This window comes from Mya arenaria, chromosome 8 (genome assembly GCF_026914265.1).
Source record: "Mya arenaria isolate MELC-2E11 chromosome 8, ASM2691426v1".
Classification (NCBI taxonomy): Eukaryota; Metazoa; Mollusca; class Bivalvia; order Myida; family Myidae; genus Mya; species Mya arenaria.
The window spans coordinates 49,674,066-49,689,750 of NC_069129.1; the positions used below are offsets into that span (position 1 = coordinate 49,674,066).

Consider the following 15,685-nt stretch of genomic DNA (forward strand, 5'->3'; position numbering starts at 1 on the left):
GTTGAAAGTTCCACATAATCTCATCAAACTATTAATGGGAATTAAAAAACCGCTTTTGAACGGACAAACGGACAAATGTTTTATGAGCTCAATTTGGAAGTATAAAACGCTCATCTGGAGCTTGATAATCAGTTTTCAGCGCCTTGATAGCTTAGTGGAAGGGTGTTGGCTTCGGGTATTTGGCTGCGAACTGCTGTCACTTCTATCTCCTCTCACTTATGGCATTTGAGACACAGGTCAAGTCGTGATGGCATCATGGCGGGGTGAAGCCATAATGCAGCTTATAAGCAAGGTCGGACCATCATAAACTTAAATAAACAAACAGAGGATTATCCGTATAGAGCAATTATCAAAGTTGTTAAAATCTGAGTTAATGTTATCGGGTTGAAAATTGAGGATCTGCGGACCGAATAAACAACCTCGTTTCTTCAAAATAAAAACATTCGCTCGGACTGGATAATTCTTAAACTCTCGGCCATGGAAGATAATTATAACTTGGACGGCCGTCACCTTAAACATGTGGTATGATATTGACTTGAATTGTAACTATTCACATTCCATTTTGCGGCTATGATGTAAGAGCAATTAAAACAGCCCTGAGTTCGGCTACAGCTAAATTGATCCCCGCTTTAAGTTTTTGCGCTGCGCTAACGATAACATTAAGGGATAAAATGAAATCTGACATTGTATAAATGCACACACACCAATAGGCATCATACAATAATGGATCCCCGCCCTAAGTTTTTGCGCTTTTATGTTCTCATTGAATTGAATGAAGCTTTTATGAAAATAAACGCTAAGGAATTTTAACCATCTACTAGAAGGATTACCTGATGAGAAATGAATTTATATTGACGAAAGGCCATTGTGTTTCTTTATTGTGTATTGCTTAATATAAATAATATACGATTATTATGACCTATACATAAGTACGAGTACATCGAAATATAAACATCCTTTACATTTACTGATTATAGAAAAAAATTGTTGTGCCAGTAAAACAAATGTTACACTAAATTGCTATCATATCTATTGCTGAACTGCAAATTACACTGAACATGTATTCAATATATATATCTATGTTTCCAAGAGTTTATATATATATATATATATATATATATATATATATATATATATATATATATATATATATATATATATATATATATATATATATATATATATAAAAGAATATTTCAAGGCATACTAAATATTTTTAAAGATAACTTTAAGAACATGATCTTAAAACATTTTAATAAAATTGATTATCATGTATAACAAAATTTAGATCGATTTCGCGTGCCAATCATACTCAGAAAAATCGATAAACAGTAGGATACCGTTGGCTCAATATCACAGGGACCGACCAAAATACTTCGAGCCTTGCAAATATCGAGCCAAGCGGGAAAACTTGCAAAGACTAAAGACAAAATCGTTCCTTTACATCCATTTCGAGTCAACGAGAAAATCGAGCCAACCGGTATCGAGCCAACGGGTTTCGACTGTAAATAAAAGTAAACTGTACCAACAACTTGTCCACTTTACAAAATTGTAAATATTGAACAAAGAAATAAACAAAATCAACTCCTCGGCAAAACATTTAATTCTGTCCACCTTCGAATAAGAATAATTATCTTTTAACTCTGAATGCACATCGGTCATAATCTTAACATTGCCTCATAGCCATCCGATATGTGATTTGACAAATCAGCTGTTTTTCGGTCTTTTCTTACTTTATTCAATTATCCAAACTATTCCTGACAACATGGGTCGAACGGGGCTTTACAAACATCTGTAATTTCTTTCTTTTTTTGTTAATATTAAACATGAGTATAGAAGGTATAGAAAACAGGTATATTCGCCTTATATTCGTACAATTCTTATTTTTTTTTAGCAAAGTGAGAAAGCTCTCTATTTCTCCTTCTTCTTTTCCTCATTTGTCTTCTTCTGCTGCAAATTTTCTGCCATAACATTCGCCATGGCTTAAACAAACCGTACATATAGCCGACTCTTTGTATAGACCAATTGTGCATAGTTTAAGTAGAACAGAAATCAGGTCATATTGATTACGAATATATTGATCATTGGTATATCAAAAGTAGATCAATGAGCAGTGAAGCAATACGTACAATATATTTTCAGTTCTTTCAATAAATATTGAATATTTACTTGAAAAATATGGAACATTGAAATTGAACAAAGATTAAGGCGAATATGGTATTGGAATTCGATTCGGACCTTGATATAGCATAATGTTTTTATAAACAACTTTTACTTGGTTCTATATGAATTCAACAACTGAAACCAGCACTTTCTATACGACAACAGATGAAACAAATTTGTCCCAACAGGTGTTTAATGCAACAATTTCTGGAGTGTTATTTGTGTTGGTTGGACTAGGCTTGTTTTGTTTCACTAGCAGGAGTCGCGCACGCTCACGAGATGCGAGTTCACGTGGATGTTTTTCCGAGTGCTTTAAGGCGATTGGTGGGTGTTTTTCCGGGTGCTTTAAGGTGATTGGTGGATGTTTTTCTGTGTGTTTCATGAAGTGCCAAACATGTTTCAAGACTATCGCTGATATGGATTGCAGGTGCCAATGGTGTAAGGTAGGTTTTGTTTTGCCATTCCTTGAGACGAAAGAGAAGAACAATATTTACTAGTTTGCTACACATGACATTCAGTCAAAGAGTAACAAATTATTTTACAAAAAATTAAAATCATGTTTCTTTTAAATCATCATAACCCTGACTGTCCTTCTACTGTAGCGTATCACTATGAACACAGAGGCGCCAACGCCTACACGCGACAACAGCTCAACCAGAACCGCCACCACTTCGTCCAGTATACAGACGGACAACCCTCACTTGGAGGGCGCACCGGTGCCACCAGCTTCCGGTCCGGAGCCGCCTCCATACCCGCTAGATCTGGAAGTGGCTCCACCGACATATTCAGTGGCCATGAGAGACGTAACAGTGTACCAAGTACGGGAAACCGGGAGTGCAGAATCCCCGCCTCCGCGATATGACGTCATATTTTGTGCTACATAAGCTAGACAACAGACAAAAACAAACATAGATTTGACATTTTTCTCTCTCAAAAATAACACAAACGTCATGTCGATATGAGCGGATATTTAAAACAAAATATGATTTCGTTGATCAACTCTGAAAAAAAAATACCGATAAGATTTATTTTTACATTGTTCAAAAAGTCAACCACTATCTTTAACCATTCTTATTTCATTTTCAAATAACATTTAACGGACCGTTAAAATGAAATAAATACGTTCACGAACCGTGAAATATTCCACTATCAATAAGAGTTGAAGGTGATTGCCTATGTGAAGATTATCGCATTGAATAATTATGTATTCTGTAAGAACAACCATTTTAATAATCTTATACGCTGAACATTGCATTCAAATGTGTCTCATGTCCATTATAAATGATCAGTGTATATAATCGCTCAGAGGTTTGTATAATGATACTAATTATATCTTCACTGAAACCAACGTTTATCAACTTTATATTTAGTTTGTATGCGATCATATACAAATCAATAATTTAGTTCATCAATCATTCTTATCAATACATGTATATTGAAAATACTTTATCAGTTAATATGCTATTTTTATTATTCGTTTATTACCTAAAAATAAAATGTTCTGTCATTTTGAGCAGGAAAATAAATGTATACTAAAATGTATGTTGATATATCTAAAACATTGCACACCTGGATATTGAAGCATGCATGGACGAACTATAAGCGAGCAATCTCTAACGAAACATGACAGAAATGTCAGCTTACCCGCAAATCAGCATACATACTGTTTAAAACATTTTGTTACCAGGTTTGAACTTGTGTTCATATATAACAGCGATGTTAACATAGTGCTCATCAAGCATAGATGCGCGCGAAAAGTCTAACGACATTATACCGCGGCCGATCAAAGAGGAAAAAAACCCAACTGTGTATGGGTCATTAACATAGCGTTTAAAGAAGAAAGGTATAATCCAACGAAATCCAACGCTTTTCATTGAAATCTATGTTAGATTTGTAGCGGTTATCGGCGTCATCGTGTCTATCGTAACGACATCAGTTAATGTCGGAGTATTCATTATCGTCTGAGTCATCCTACCCTTTCTCGTGACTATCGTAACGTCAGCAGTTATTGTTGGAGAATTCATTATCGTCTTAGTCATGATACCTCTTCTCGTGATTATCGTAACTACAGTAGTTATTGTCGGAGTATTCATTATTGTCTGAGTCATCGCACCCCTTCTCGTGTCTATCGTAACTACAGTAGTAATTGTTGGAGTATTCATTATCGTCTTAGTCATCGTACCTCTTCTCGTGTCTATCGTAACTACAGTAGTTATTGTTGGAGTATTCATTTACGTCTTAGTCATCGTACCCCTTCTCGTGACTATAGTAACGTCAGCAGTTATTGTTGGATAATTCATTATCGTCTTAGTCATGATACCTCTTCTCGTGACTATCGTAACTACAGTAGTAATTGTTGGAGTATTCATTATCGTCTTAGTCATCGCACCCCTTCTCGTGTCTATCGAAATTACAGTAGTTATTGTTGGAGTATTCATTATCGTCTTAGTCATCGTACCCCTTCTCGTGTCTATCGTAACTACAGTAGTTATTGTTGGAGTATTCATTATCGTCTTAATCATCGTACCCCTTCTCGTGTCCATCGTAACTACAGTAATTATTGTTGGAGTATTCATTATCGTCTTAATCATCGTACCCCTTCTTGTGTCTATCGTAACTACAGTAGTTATTGCTGGAGTATTCATCATCGTCTGAGTCATCGTACCTCTACTCGTGACTATCGTTACTACAGTAGTTATTGTTGGAGTATTCACCATCGTCTGAGTCATCGTACCTCTACTCGTGACTATCGTAACTACAGTAGTTATTGTCGGAGTACTCATTATCGTCTTAGTCATCGTACCCCTTCTCGTGTCTATCGTAACTACAGTAGTTATTGTCGGAGTATTCATGATCGTCTTAGTCATCGTACCCTTCTCGTGACTATCGTAACTACAGTAGTTATTGTTGGAGTACTCGTTATCGTCTGAGTCATCGTACCCTTCCCGTGACTATCGTAACTACAGTAGTTATTGTTGGAGTATTCACCATCGTCTGAGTCATCGTACCCTTCTCGTGACTATCGTAACTACAGTAGTAATTGTCGGAGTACTCATTATCGTCTTAGCCATCGTACCCCTTCTCGTGTCTATCGTAACTACAGTAGTTATTGTTGGAGTATTCATCATCGTCTGAGTCATCGTACCCTTCTCGTGACTATCGTAACTACAGTAGTTATTGTTGGAGTATTCATCATCGTCTGAGTCATCTTACCCTTCTCGTGACAATCGTAACTACAGTAGTTATTGTTGGAGTATTCACCATCGTCTGAGTCATCGTACCCTTCTCGTGACTATCGTAACTACAGTAGTTATTGTCGGAGTATTCATTATCGTCTTAGACGTCGTACCCCTTCTCGTGACTACCGTAACTACAGTAGTCATTGTCGGAGTATTCATTATCGTCTTAGACGTCGTACCCCTTCTCGTGACTATCGTAACTACAGTAGTTATTGTCGGAGTATTCATTATCGTCTTAATCATCGTACCCTTCTCGTCACTATCGTAACTACAGTAGTTATTGTCGGAGTATTCATTATCGTCTTAGACGTCGTACCCCTTCTCGCAACTATCGTAACTACAGTAGTTATTGTCGGAGTATTCATTATCGTCTTAGACGTCGTACCCCTTCTCGTTACTATCGTAACTACAGTAGTTATTGTCGGAGTATTCATTATCGTCTTAGACGTCGTACTCCTTCTCGTGACTATCGTAACTACAGTAGTTATTGTCGGAGTATTCATTATCGTCTTAGACGTCGTACCCCTTCTCGTGACTATCGTAACTACAGTAGTAATTGTTGGAGTATTCATGATCGTCTTAGTCATCGTACCCCTTCTCGTGTCTATCGTAACTACAGTAGTTATTGTTGGAATATTCATCATCGTCTGAGTCATCGTACCCTTCTCGTGACTATCGTAACTACAGTAGTTATTGTCGGAGTATTCATTATCGGCTTAGACGTCGTACCTCTGCTCGTGACTATCGTGATTGTCATTGATATGAATTGTGTCTTTTTACCGTTAAGCTGCGAAATTTGATATGCGTTGTTAATCCCGCTGGTAAGTATTGTGTATTATATTTACACCTAGATTGTCTTTTTATCTCCCAATAGGATTATAAGTATCTTCCATGGCCGAGAGTGTAAGATAGGTTCATTCCGACCCGAGCGTAGGGTGTTTTGCGAGGGTCGGGATGAACCTATCTTACACGAGCGGCTATGGTAGATGCTTTTTCTCCCACCTCAGTTAAAAATATAAAAAAATATGCGATAATTCGTGGTTGTCATGGATATGCGTGCAGTGATTCCGATTATATTAATAGTCAAATCGGTCTTTAAATATTCCTAAGGAGAGTGAAGCATTATTTCTTGAATGGTGCGTGAAAAATGTTTTATGGTGACATTCGAAGCGAGAAATAATTAACTAGCGTTCTAAATATTGTCACAAGACAACGTTTCCATGATGCGCTACAGACGACAATCTTCAACGAGGGAGGTAATTACAATGTGGTGACCATAAAAAAGGAGTTCCATTTGGGCAAGATAAGAATATCTAGCATGGTTAAATTATTCGATATACTTATCTGAGGTGGGAGAAATAGACTTTTAAAGCCTACACACAATTTCACGTGGCCAAAACTCATGTTTGTCTACGTTTTCCGAGCTTTCCTAAACTGAACTTTTTTTATTTGAATGCAGTATTATGTTTAACTCATTTGACTTAAATGATACCTCCCCCTCCCCCCCAAAAACCCCAAACAAACAACAAAAACCAACATATTATTTAGGTACAGTTAAAACATATCAGCCTTTATAAATGTGTTTTTATCTAATTGCTACGTAGCCACAACTCCCCAAATAAAAAGCGCCAAAATATTGCTAATATTTTTTAATCTGTACCGAAAGTCAAATAAGTAAACCACGACCATGCATTAAAATTAGAACATAAATAAATTTATGTTTGGCATCAGCCTATATCACGCCTCCAACCTAAACAGCGCAACGCCATTGGTCCAGGTCTGGTCACGCGGTGACCCGATATTTTTCCATATTGGGTAACCAAATTTTTACCGTATTAAAATGGCGTCTTTATTCCGATTCCGATGGATAAATGAAACATTTAAACATGTTAACGGGATAGATACGTTACGGTTTAGTAACCCAGTTTTACCCAATATGGGGCGCAGGAAACTTAACGTAACTTATAATATCATGCGCCTTTAAAGGAAATAGGTATCTGCAAACATTGATACCATTTCCTACTTGGTTGTAATGAGGGTACCCAACACACCTTAGTGAAAAAAACAGGGAGTAATCACTTAACCATGTCCGTAACACATCTTTATATATATAGAGAGAGAATACTTGTTGATTTCAGGGTAAGACCGTATTTTATTTCATAGAGAAAATATTTTCACGAGTGGCTGGGCTGGTGAAATAAACTTTTTGCACTGAAATCAACAAGACGTCTTAAGTTTGAGTTGGAGACTCAGGCTCCGAAATTTGAAATCGTTATTGTTGAAAAACATCTGTAACATAACATATTTTTTCAAAGGATGTATTTTGTGGTTGTTAAACAGATTATTTGTAAAACATACAAAACTGTGTAGCATCTTTGCTCCTATAATGGCCTTGTTACAAAAAATAAGATTTTCCTTCTCTGAGTCTTAAGCCTCAAACTCAGACTTAAGACGCTAGTGGATATGGTCCCAGTTTGATAAAGAGTAAACTAGACAATATGACATGTGCACTTCTTGTACACTAGTGGTGCACTACTAGTGCACTGGATAGAAGTGCACATATTGTACACTAGTGGCGTAAGATAAGGGAATACTAGATAAAGACAAGGGGATGAACAGATAAGGTTTCTTCTTTCTATAATAACCATAAATAATGTCCCTTTATTAGGGAGGAGGGATAATTTACTATATAATTTTAATCCTTAGCTGACCAGCCCTCGATTTATAGCCCCCCCCCCCTATGCCACAGTAGGGTTTAACAAACCCACAGAAAGAAAGACAGACATACAGACAGACAGGAAAACAGACAGATATTTTATAAAATCTTATACAAACGTACAACGTCTAAACACATAATAATTCACTTGTGAAATATCACGAGTGTGTACAAAGTAAGTGCATAGTTTTACAAATATGTTTATAACATCAAACACATAAAAAGATGTATAATTAACTGAAAGCTGGATTCTCACAGATTGAACTTTTTGACATCTTCTTTTCATTTTGTGTAATGGAACGAGCCAATTTATGTGAAAATGCCTGGAAACCAGTGATATTAGACTGCTGACAAAAATCAGATCGCTGTTTTTCATATCTGCGATCTGATCTTTTGTCAGCAGTCCTATATCACTGGTTTGCAGATATTTACGCAAAAATTGGCTCTTCAAAGACAAAACAAAAAAGTTGACAAAACGGTAAATCTGTAATAGTGCAGCATCAAATAAGGCATATAACATATGTATGTTTATAACACAGTAATATAACAGTATGATAAACAGTGTTTGATATAGGATGGACAGTATTATGTAGACTTATTTAGAATAGCATTAAAAATACTAAGTGATTCTTGAACACAATTACAGAGCTTATTCAGCTTAATCTCAGATTAACAAAGTTTAAAACTTGTGATATTTGTACACAGAAGGGCGAACGTAATAATGACGTTTTATGTATTTAAGTCTAATAACTAAATAACAAGAACAAAAACAAACAACATGATATTCGTCTTCAATATCAACACAAGCGGTGTCGTTCATTTAGCGGAATATTACTTCCAGCATATCGTCCTATTCTACTTCGCATAACAGACCATAAAGCAACAAATAGATAGTACAAATCATTTCAATATTCCCAAATTTGACATTTCGAATATATATATTATTCGTCTTCTCAAATATTCCTTAACAGTAGAGTAAGACAGTTTTCGAGAATGTTAGGACATCAGAATATTTATTGTACTATTCACATCTCGACCTACTCTATCGGTGTGTATCTCATCAAAGTACAAAAGCCGCAGATAATTATGGTGTTCGAACATATTTGTGGACCAATGTTTACCCTACTTACTGCAGCTCCATATCACGTAGAGTATATTTGATAGAGAATATAAAAACTTATTTGCGAAGAGGGTATTTTGTCGATCTACATTATTTGATAAAATCGTCTATTTTTCATAGATTGCTCTACCCTTTGTGCATGAGCAAAGTAGCTATGAACCCAAATTTGAAAATAGACAATATATGTAGATTCAGCTATCAAACCGTATTTAGTTCACGATTAAACAATTAGTGTGTCAATATTCAAATACAGATCTCATTAACGTTTCTTCCTTTAAAATGTTCGTTTTAATATACAACCAATCAAACAAACTCAGTACAAAAGTGTGCAAATTTTTTTAATACTCATTACAAATATAAAACTAAACGTGGCGATCCAATTAAAGGTCTGTATTATGCGAACATACCAATACTCGACTCTCATTTAATGAAACTAATGCCTGGTTGGTTTAACTTTCGCATCAGAATACCACGTGACTACACAAAGGGCGGAGCTAGTGCGTCAACTTAACGAACACCAAATAAGTTAGAGTTCATTTTTGCGATTTGCACTGGTACTTTTTCGCACGGGCTACTTCTGGTGAACTACGTCATCAAGGTATGTATATATTCAAACGGTTTAGAATTAACATGAATAAAGCAAGAGGAAAGTGATTTATTTGAGTATCAGCGAGCCTACAAGTGTATATTTAAAGTGAAAAATCGTATCAAACGATTTTTAAACTCAACTAAAACTTTTACATGGACACAGACGTACAAGTACACGTTCTCGTCGTGGTTCGCATAATTCAATTGTCTGTTACCTATTGATATGTGTGCATTTATACAAGGTCAAATTTCATTTTATCACTTAATATTATCGTTATCGCAGCGCAAAAACTTAAAGCGGGGATCCATTATTATCTGTTGCCTATTGGTATGTGTGCATTTATACAAAGTCAAATTTCATTTTATCACTTAATATTACCGTTATCGCAACGCAAAAACTTAAAGCGAGGATGATCCATTTAGCTGTAACCGAACTCGGGGTTGTTTAAATTTCTCTTACATCATAGTCGCAAAGTCGAATGTCCAGTGTTTCCACATCTTTCCATTGTTGAACTAGTACCCTTTTCTCAATACGTACTAACTGTTTAACACTGAGCGCTTCGCAAGGGAACTTCTGTTATCATATTTTAACGTCTTCCTGATTGACGCGCTGGGGTTTGAACCCCGATTTATTGCGTCTGAAGCAAACAATCTACCAATAACCTATCGGGCGGTGAAAACTGATGATCAATCTCCAAATAAGCGTTTTATACTTCCAAATTGAGCTAAATTAACATTTGTCTACTCAGAAAGCGTTTTTTAATTCCCATTAATAGTTTGATGAAATTATGTTGTTCTTTCAATCCCACAAAATGATAATGTAAAAATGTAACTGGCTATCGCAACATGAAGGGGCTTGTCAATCAAAATATACAGTGATGTAAAATTTAGCTATGCCAACCCTTTTTGACAGATTTTTTGTAAAAAAAGGTAATTAAACTTTTTTTGATAGTAGTTAATTCAGCCATTAGCTGTTGATCTGGGTCGAGCCTGTTGATGTGCGATTGTATAACATTCGGAGCTCCTCGGCCTTATTTTTATCGAAAACATCCTCGGATGAACGCCGGTACATAAGTTGAGTAGTTCGTTAAATTTTGAATTATATTATCGATTTAATATTGTGTTTTACCTTGTTTTTGTAGATCCAGGTTTAAATTGATTCCCAGTGAAGTGTATTACTGCAAACATAATAAAGATGCCCAAGTGCTTAGGCATTAACTTTAACTGATAAATGAAATTAATACACGATCTACTTGCAGCGTTGTTTAAGTGTACCGATTTCTGACATTGTAAACGGTCCATATTCTACCGAATCGGATACGTTTTTCGATAAAAACGGCCGAGGAGCTCCAAATGCAGTATGAATTTACATGAATAGCTGACACATCACTTATTATTTTCCTAATTTTCGAGTCATTCTGCGATCCTTCTAGCTATTCTCAGAATATCCAATTGACACCTGCTAGTAACCATGATGAATATCTGATGAAAATGATCGATATGGAATTTAAACCACTTATCATATAGATTGAAATGATGACTTAAATAAACAAACAAACTATTGGCGACATGCCATTGTGTTTCTATATTGTTTATTGCTAAATATAAACACTAGATGCTTATTTAGAGACATTCATAAGTACATCGAAACATTTAGATCATAGTGTAATTCTTTAACATAATAAAATATCCCAATCAGTTAACATATTTTTACAGGATGTCTCAACCGACACCTTTTTTATAAATATTTTTTTAAATGTTTAAATCTTCGGTTATTTTCATGCCATGTTTAAATGAAGAACTATAACATACATTTCAAATAAAAAAGCAATATCACTAAGTCAAACGTCTCAAGATAAATACTCTAAAAATGTAAATTCATTTTATTTGTCACCTTAAATTTGAGGGATATAAAAGATTGAAAACACCATTTACAGTTGCTTGAAAAATGTTTTGAAATAATAACAATATTAACACTAATTTGTTTAACTAGTTCTTGCTAAACATAACTGCAAAATTACACATTTATTTTATATATATTGTACATGTCATTTAATATAAATGGCTGTTCAGTTTGATAGCACAAGGTAAAAACAAATCAAAACAGCAAGTTTAAATTGCAATATAAATGATATAACATTTACTTTTCAGTTGTTAAAACATTATTTAATGCATGGTAATTTCTTCCGAAGAAACAACTATCACGACTGTTGAAGAAACACTGTCAGATTGCATTAAATACCTTCAATGAGTCATTCTCGTACATCCCGACAACTATTGTATGTGTGTGGGGACAGAAGGATACAGAGTAGGGGCTGGCCAGTCCGTCAGTATGTCCCAGTATTTCCCTCAGATTGCCGTCCCTCGCCGTCAGCAGCATCACGGTATGGCTGCCTTTCCAACACACGAGCAGCTGACCCAGACCTACCTCCACAATGGACGCGGGATTTCTGACCTTCTCGTTCCTGTACTCTCTTAGGATCTTCCCGTCTAGAGACAGCTGGAGGACGGCGTGTGCATTGTAATCAGACACGTAAATGGTCGGTGGTGTCGTAGCTGACACAGTCAGATATTGTGGGTTTTGGAAAAGTGGTCTTCCATCATCTGTTTGGAATGTACTTATTATATGACCACCCAATGTCATTACTTCAATACTTGGCTTATATACGTAAGACACGTATAATCTGTTGTTGCAATACGCAATACCACGACAACCAGAGGATACTTTAATTTCCTTTTCAAACGACAACTGTCCTCCTTGTGTAGACAGCAGTTGAATCATGGACTTATCCGGTAGAGTGACTGCGGCCTGGTCATCAGGGAGCACACACACGTCCCAGGGCTCGCCTGGCAGTTCGATGCGGGACGTGACGGTGTGGGTGGTGACGTCGACAAGTTTGACACTGCAGTTTTCGAAGTCAGTCAGGAGGAAGAGGCCTGTAGAGAGCAAGGCGGAGGCGGTGATTTCGCAGCTGTTCTGGTCCGATGACGCTCTGACGTTTATGTCTACTTCATTCTTCCATGTGATAGTGTAGAGGTCTGGAGCTGAATCTGAACACAATAAAGGACTAGAATAATTTTCACTTTCATCTCATGAATTTAAATGAGACACTGGTTCAAACTTTTTTTTTAAATATACAGATTCAATTTTTAGTTTTCTTTAATGAGAAACAATATATTAACAGACAAAACACGGACAGGCGGAAATAAATGCAATTTTTTATGAGGATTGTTTTTGTTTCAGTGTAAGGTGGCAATAAATTTCACCAAATAAGCATCAAAAGCTATATTTAACGAGTTACGTTGAAAAATCGTTTCATGGTAACATTCTTAAGTTATTCCAGCAAACAAGAGTTTCCTTGTTTATCTAACGATAAACATAGTTTTTACTCTGTCAGTTTCAGCCCAGTTTTAATGCCAAGATTAACCCAAGGCGTAAATATGTGCTAATAAAACGCAAACATGGCCTTTTATTTGCACAATGTCCATGGGGTTGTTACTACTTTGTTTGTTTGTTTTTCATTTATTATTCGACATTTAACAATTAAAGTAAAGTACTTTGTATTCAAAATAAAAAATACGCCTGTCAAAATTGGACGGTAAATATATATATACCTTTTTAATGCAAATATTTATTCTTCTCAATTGCCGTATAAACGCGTCAAAAATACCTCAAGGGTAAATTTGTATCTTGTAGATATATTTGCCCTCTAACCCCCCCCCCCAGGATGCAAATGTTGGGCAAATAAAACACAGCACTAAAACTGTACCTTACAACTACCTATAGAAAGCTAATCACCCTTTTAAAACAGCAAAAAAGTCTTAGTATATATTAAATTGAATCTTAGTACGTACAGTTCCTAAAAACCTAACGCTCATGTAAAGTTAGCCAAATAACTATTGATTTTATGATAGATAACGACATATACCGAATGGGAAAAACAGACGTGCGTTGGCATTCGCTTCGAGGCCCTCTTATATTTATTTCCAGTGTAGTAACTTATTGATGATCAGTAATTTTGCATATTTTTTCTTAAAGTATGAAACTTGCGTGTCATAATTTAAGTAATAGCTTTATGAACCAGAGCTCAATAAAAGACAAGACAAATTATCGGGATATAACTTAAAATTTTACTCAAATATTTTACAACGCAATCTTTTTCAGGGCAAAGAGTTAACTTTAAGATGTAAAGTGATTCTTAAACGTACTACTCTTTCGAAACTCTCTCGCAACGTCCAGTGTTCCAAGGCTCATGTTCGATCCCAGCAGCCACTTCGTGTCCGCGTCCTTGGTGAACCGGTACTTCCGGGCCTGAAACCTACCAGGCATCGTCTCGATCGCGTCATTCATACCCCGTTGCTTTTTCCAGGCTCGCTTTGCCGTCACGTACCGCTAGTTAACCGCGACGTCATTGGATGTCAGTTCCGTCCTCATGGCCTCAAGTCCTGTTTTCATCATCTCACAATCGGTCTTAAGTGTAAGCAGGACGTTTTCATCCTCATTCTTTAATTCCTGGAGGTTGATGAGCAACTCCTTCTCGCGGCGGTCAAGATAGGTGTTGATTTCTGCCCGGAATTTCCTCAGTCTATCAATCTCAACCGTAGACTGGTTTTCAACCTCAACAATGAGCTCATTTACATTACTGACGTACCCGCATAGAAGATCTTCAGCACGTTTAATCGATGGTTCCAGCTCCTTGAATTCATTTCCATTGACAAATTCGTTAGCCACATCAGCGATGTAGTCAACTTTACAGCTATGATGGTCGAGTACGACACAGTCACCACAGCCAAGGTCTCCGTGGGTCCGGCAGTAATATTTGATCATCTCCTTCGGATGGTTCTTACAATACTCCGTGTCGGCGACAGCTATTTTCTTTGTTGACGAGAAGGAGGGCGGTATCTTATCTTTGCAAAGCAGAATGTGGTTCCTGGACACCTTCAATCTCTTATGGTACTCGATACAGGGAGCACACATGTACTCCTCGCATGTCCGACAGAAGCCATCGGCCACAGCGTGTTAATCACCCTCATCACAAGGCTGCCAGTAAATTGTGGCGTCAGCGGAACCCATGTCAAGTTCATAATCATGTCTCTTTCCGGGAACTTCCATCTATAAAAACTATTTTTATGAAACACTTATATATGATGACTGTTAAATTCAAATGAAAACCTTAACCTTAACTACGATCAAGACAAATTACGGACCCTACACAAACAATGCGTTTTGTCAATATAAATCTTTTCCAAACGGAGCAGGTTATCGAAGTTCTAATTCAGATTTGCACTACAAATGTGTTTCTTTTTATGTGTTTAAGGTTCACAAAATCTTGCTTTTAATGTCGGTTATATCAAACAATAGACAATAAAGCTATACAAGAAACATTTACCTTAATTTAGTTGATCTTCAAAGCCTAACTGATATAACCTTTGTATCGCTTCATAAAGTTTTAAGATTGAAGACATCTATTGATAACGACTAGGGACTTGTAATAATGATAATAATAATGATAAACCCGTAACCCTATGAATTTATGAAGATAACACAAATATAGTGAAATATATTTTGTATGTTCTTAGTTGTTACGCAAATTTCACATCTCATATGTCAAAAAAGATTGTCCTTTTTTCAATTCATTTGTTTTTTTATCTTATATACTAGGGATAAACGATATTATCGAAATAGATGCAGAAGCGATAGGTATCGATATGTATGTAATTTGAAATAAGCAACAAATAACGCTTTTCAATTATTGTTAAAATGTGAATGTACTTGTTGTTTTATTATGTGTGTTTGTTAAAATAGCAAAAACATGAAAATGCCAAGTAAGTCAAAGACATATAACCAACATATTAGTC

General features: G+C 36.1%; 2 protein-coding genes across 2 annotated transcripts; one reads left to right on the forward strand and one right to left on the reverse strand.

The window, feature by feature from the left end:
* Positions 1–2,119: 2,119 nt before the first annotated feature.
* Positions 2,120–3,649, forward strand: LOC128244995 (uncharacterized). The gene is made up of 2 exons (XM_052963180.1): positions 2,120–2,606; positions 2,766–3,649. The coding sequence occupies exons 1-2, from the start codon at positions 2,286–2,288 to the stop codon at positions 3,045–3,047; spliced, it is 603 nt and encodes a 200-aa protein (XP_052819140.1). The 5' UTR covers positions 2,120–2,285; the 3' UTR covers positions 3,048–3,649.
* An 8,401-nt stretch (positions 3,650–12,050) lies between these two features.
* Positions 12,051–14,156, reverse strand: LOC128244326 (uncharacterized). The gene is made up of 2 exons (XM_052962341.1): positions 14,036–14,156; positions 12,051–12,877 (listed from the first exon to the last, which is right to left on the reverse strand). Exons 1-2 carry the CDS (start codon positions 14,154–14,156, stop codon positions 12,051–12,053), a joined length of 948 nt encoding a protein of 315 aa, XP_052818301.1.
* Between the last annotated feature and the right edge of the window lie 1,529 nt (positions 14,157–15,685).

Bases quoted from the DNA above. Each gene is read 5' to 3' on its own strand.
- LOC128244995 (XM_052963180.1), top strand. From the start codon at position 2,286: ATGAATTCAACAACTGAAACCAGCACTTTCTATACGACAACAGATGAA. The intron at 2,607-2,765 runs GTAGGTTTTGTT...CTTCTACTGTAG, and splicing joins GCAGGTGCCAATGGTGTAAG to CGTATCACTATGAACACAGA.
- LOC128244326 (XM_052962341.1), bottom strand. From the start codon at position 14,156: ATGCCTGGTAGGTTTCAGGCCCGGAAGTACCGGTTCACCAAGGACGCG. The intron at 12,878-14,035 runs GTACGTTTAAGA...TATTGTGTTCAG, and splicing joins GAGAGAGTTTCGAAAGAGTA to ATTCAGCTCCAGACCTCTAC.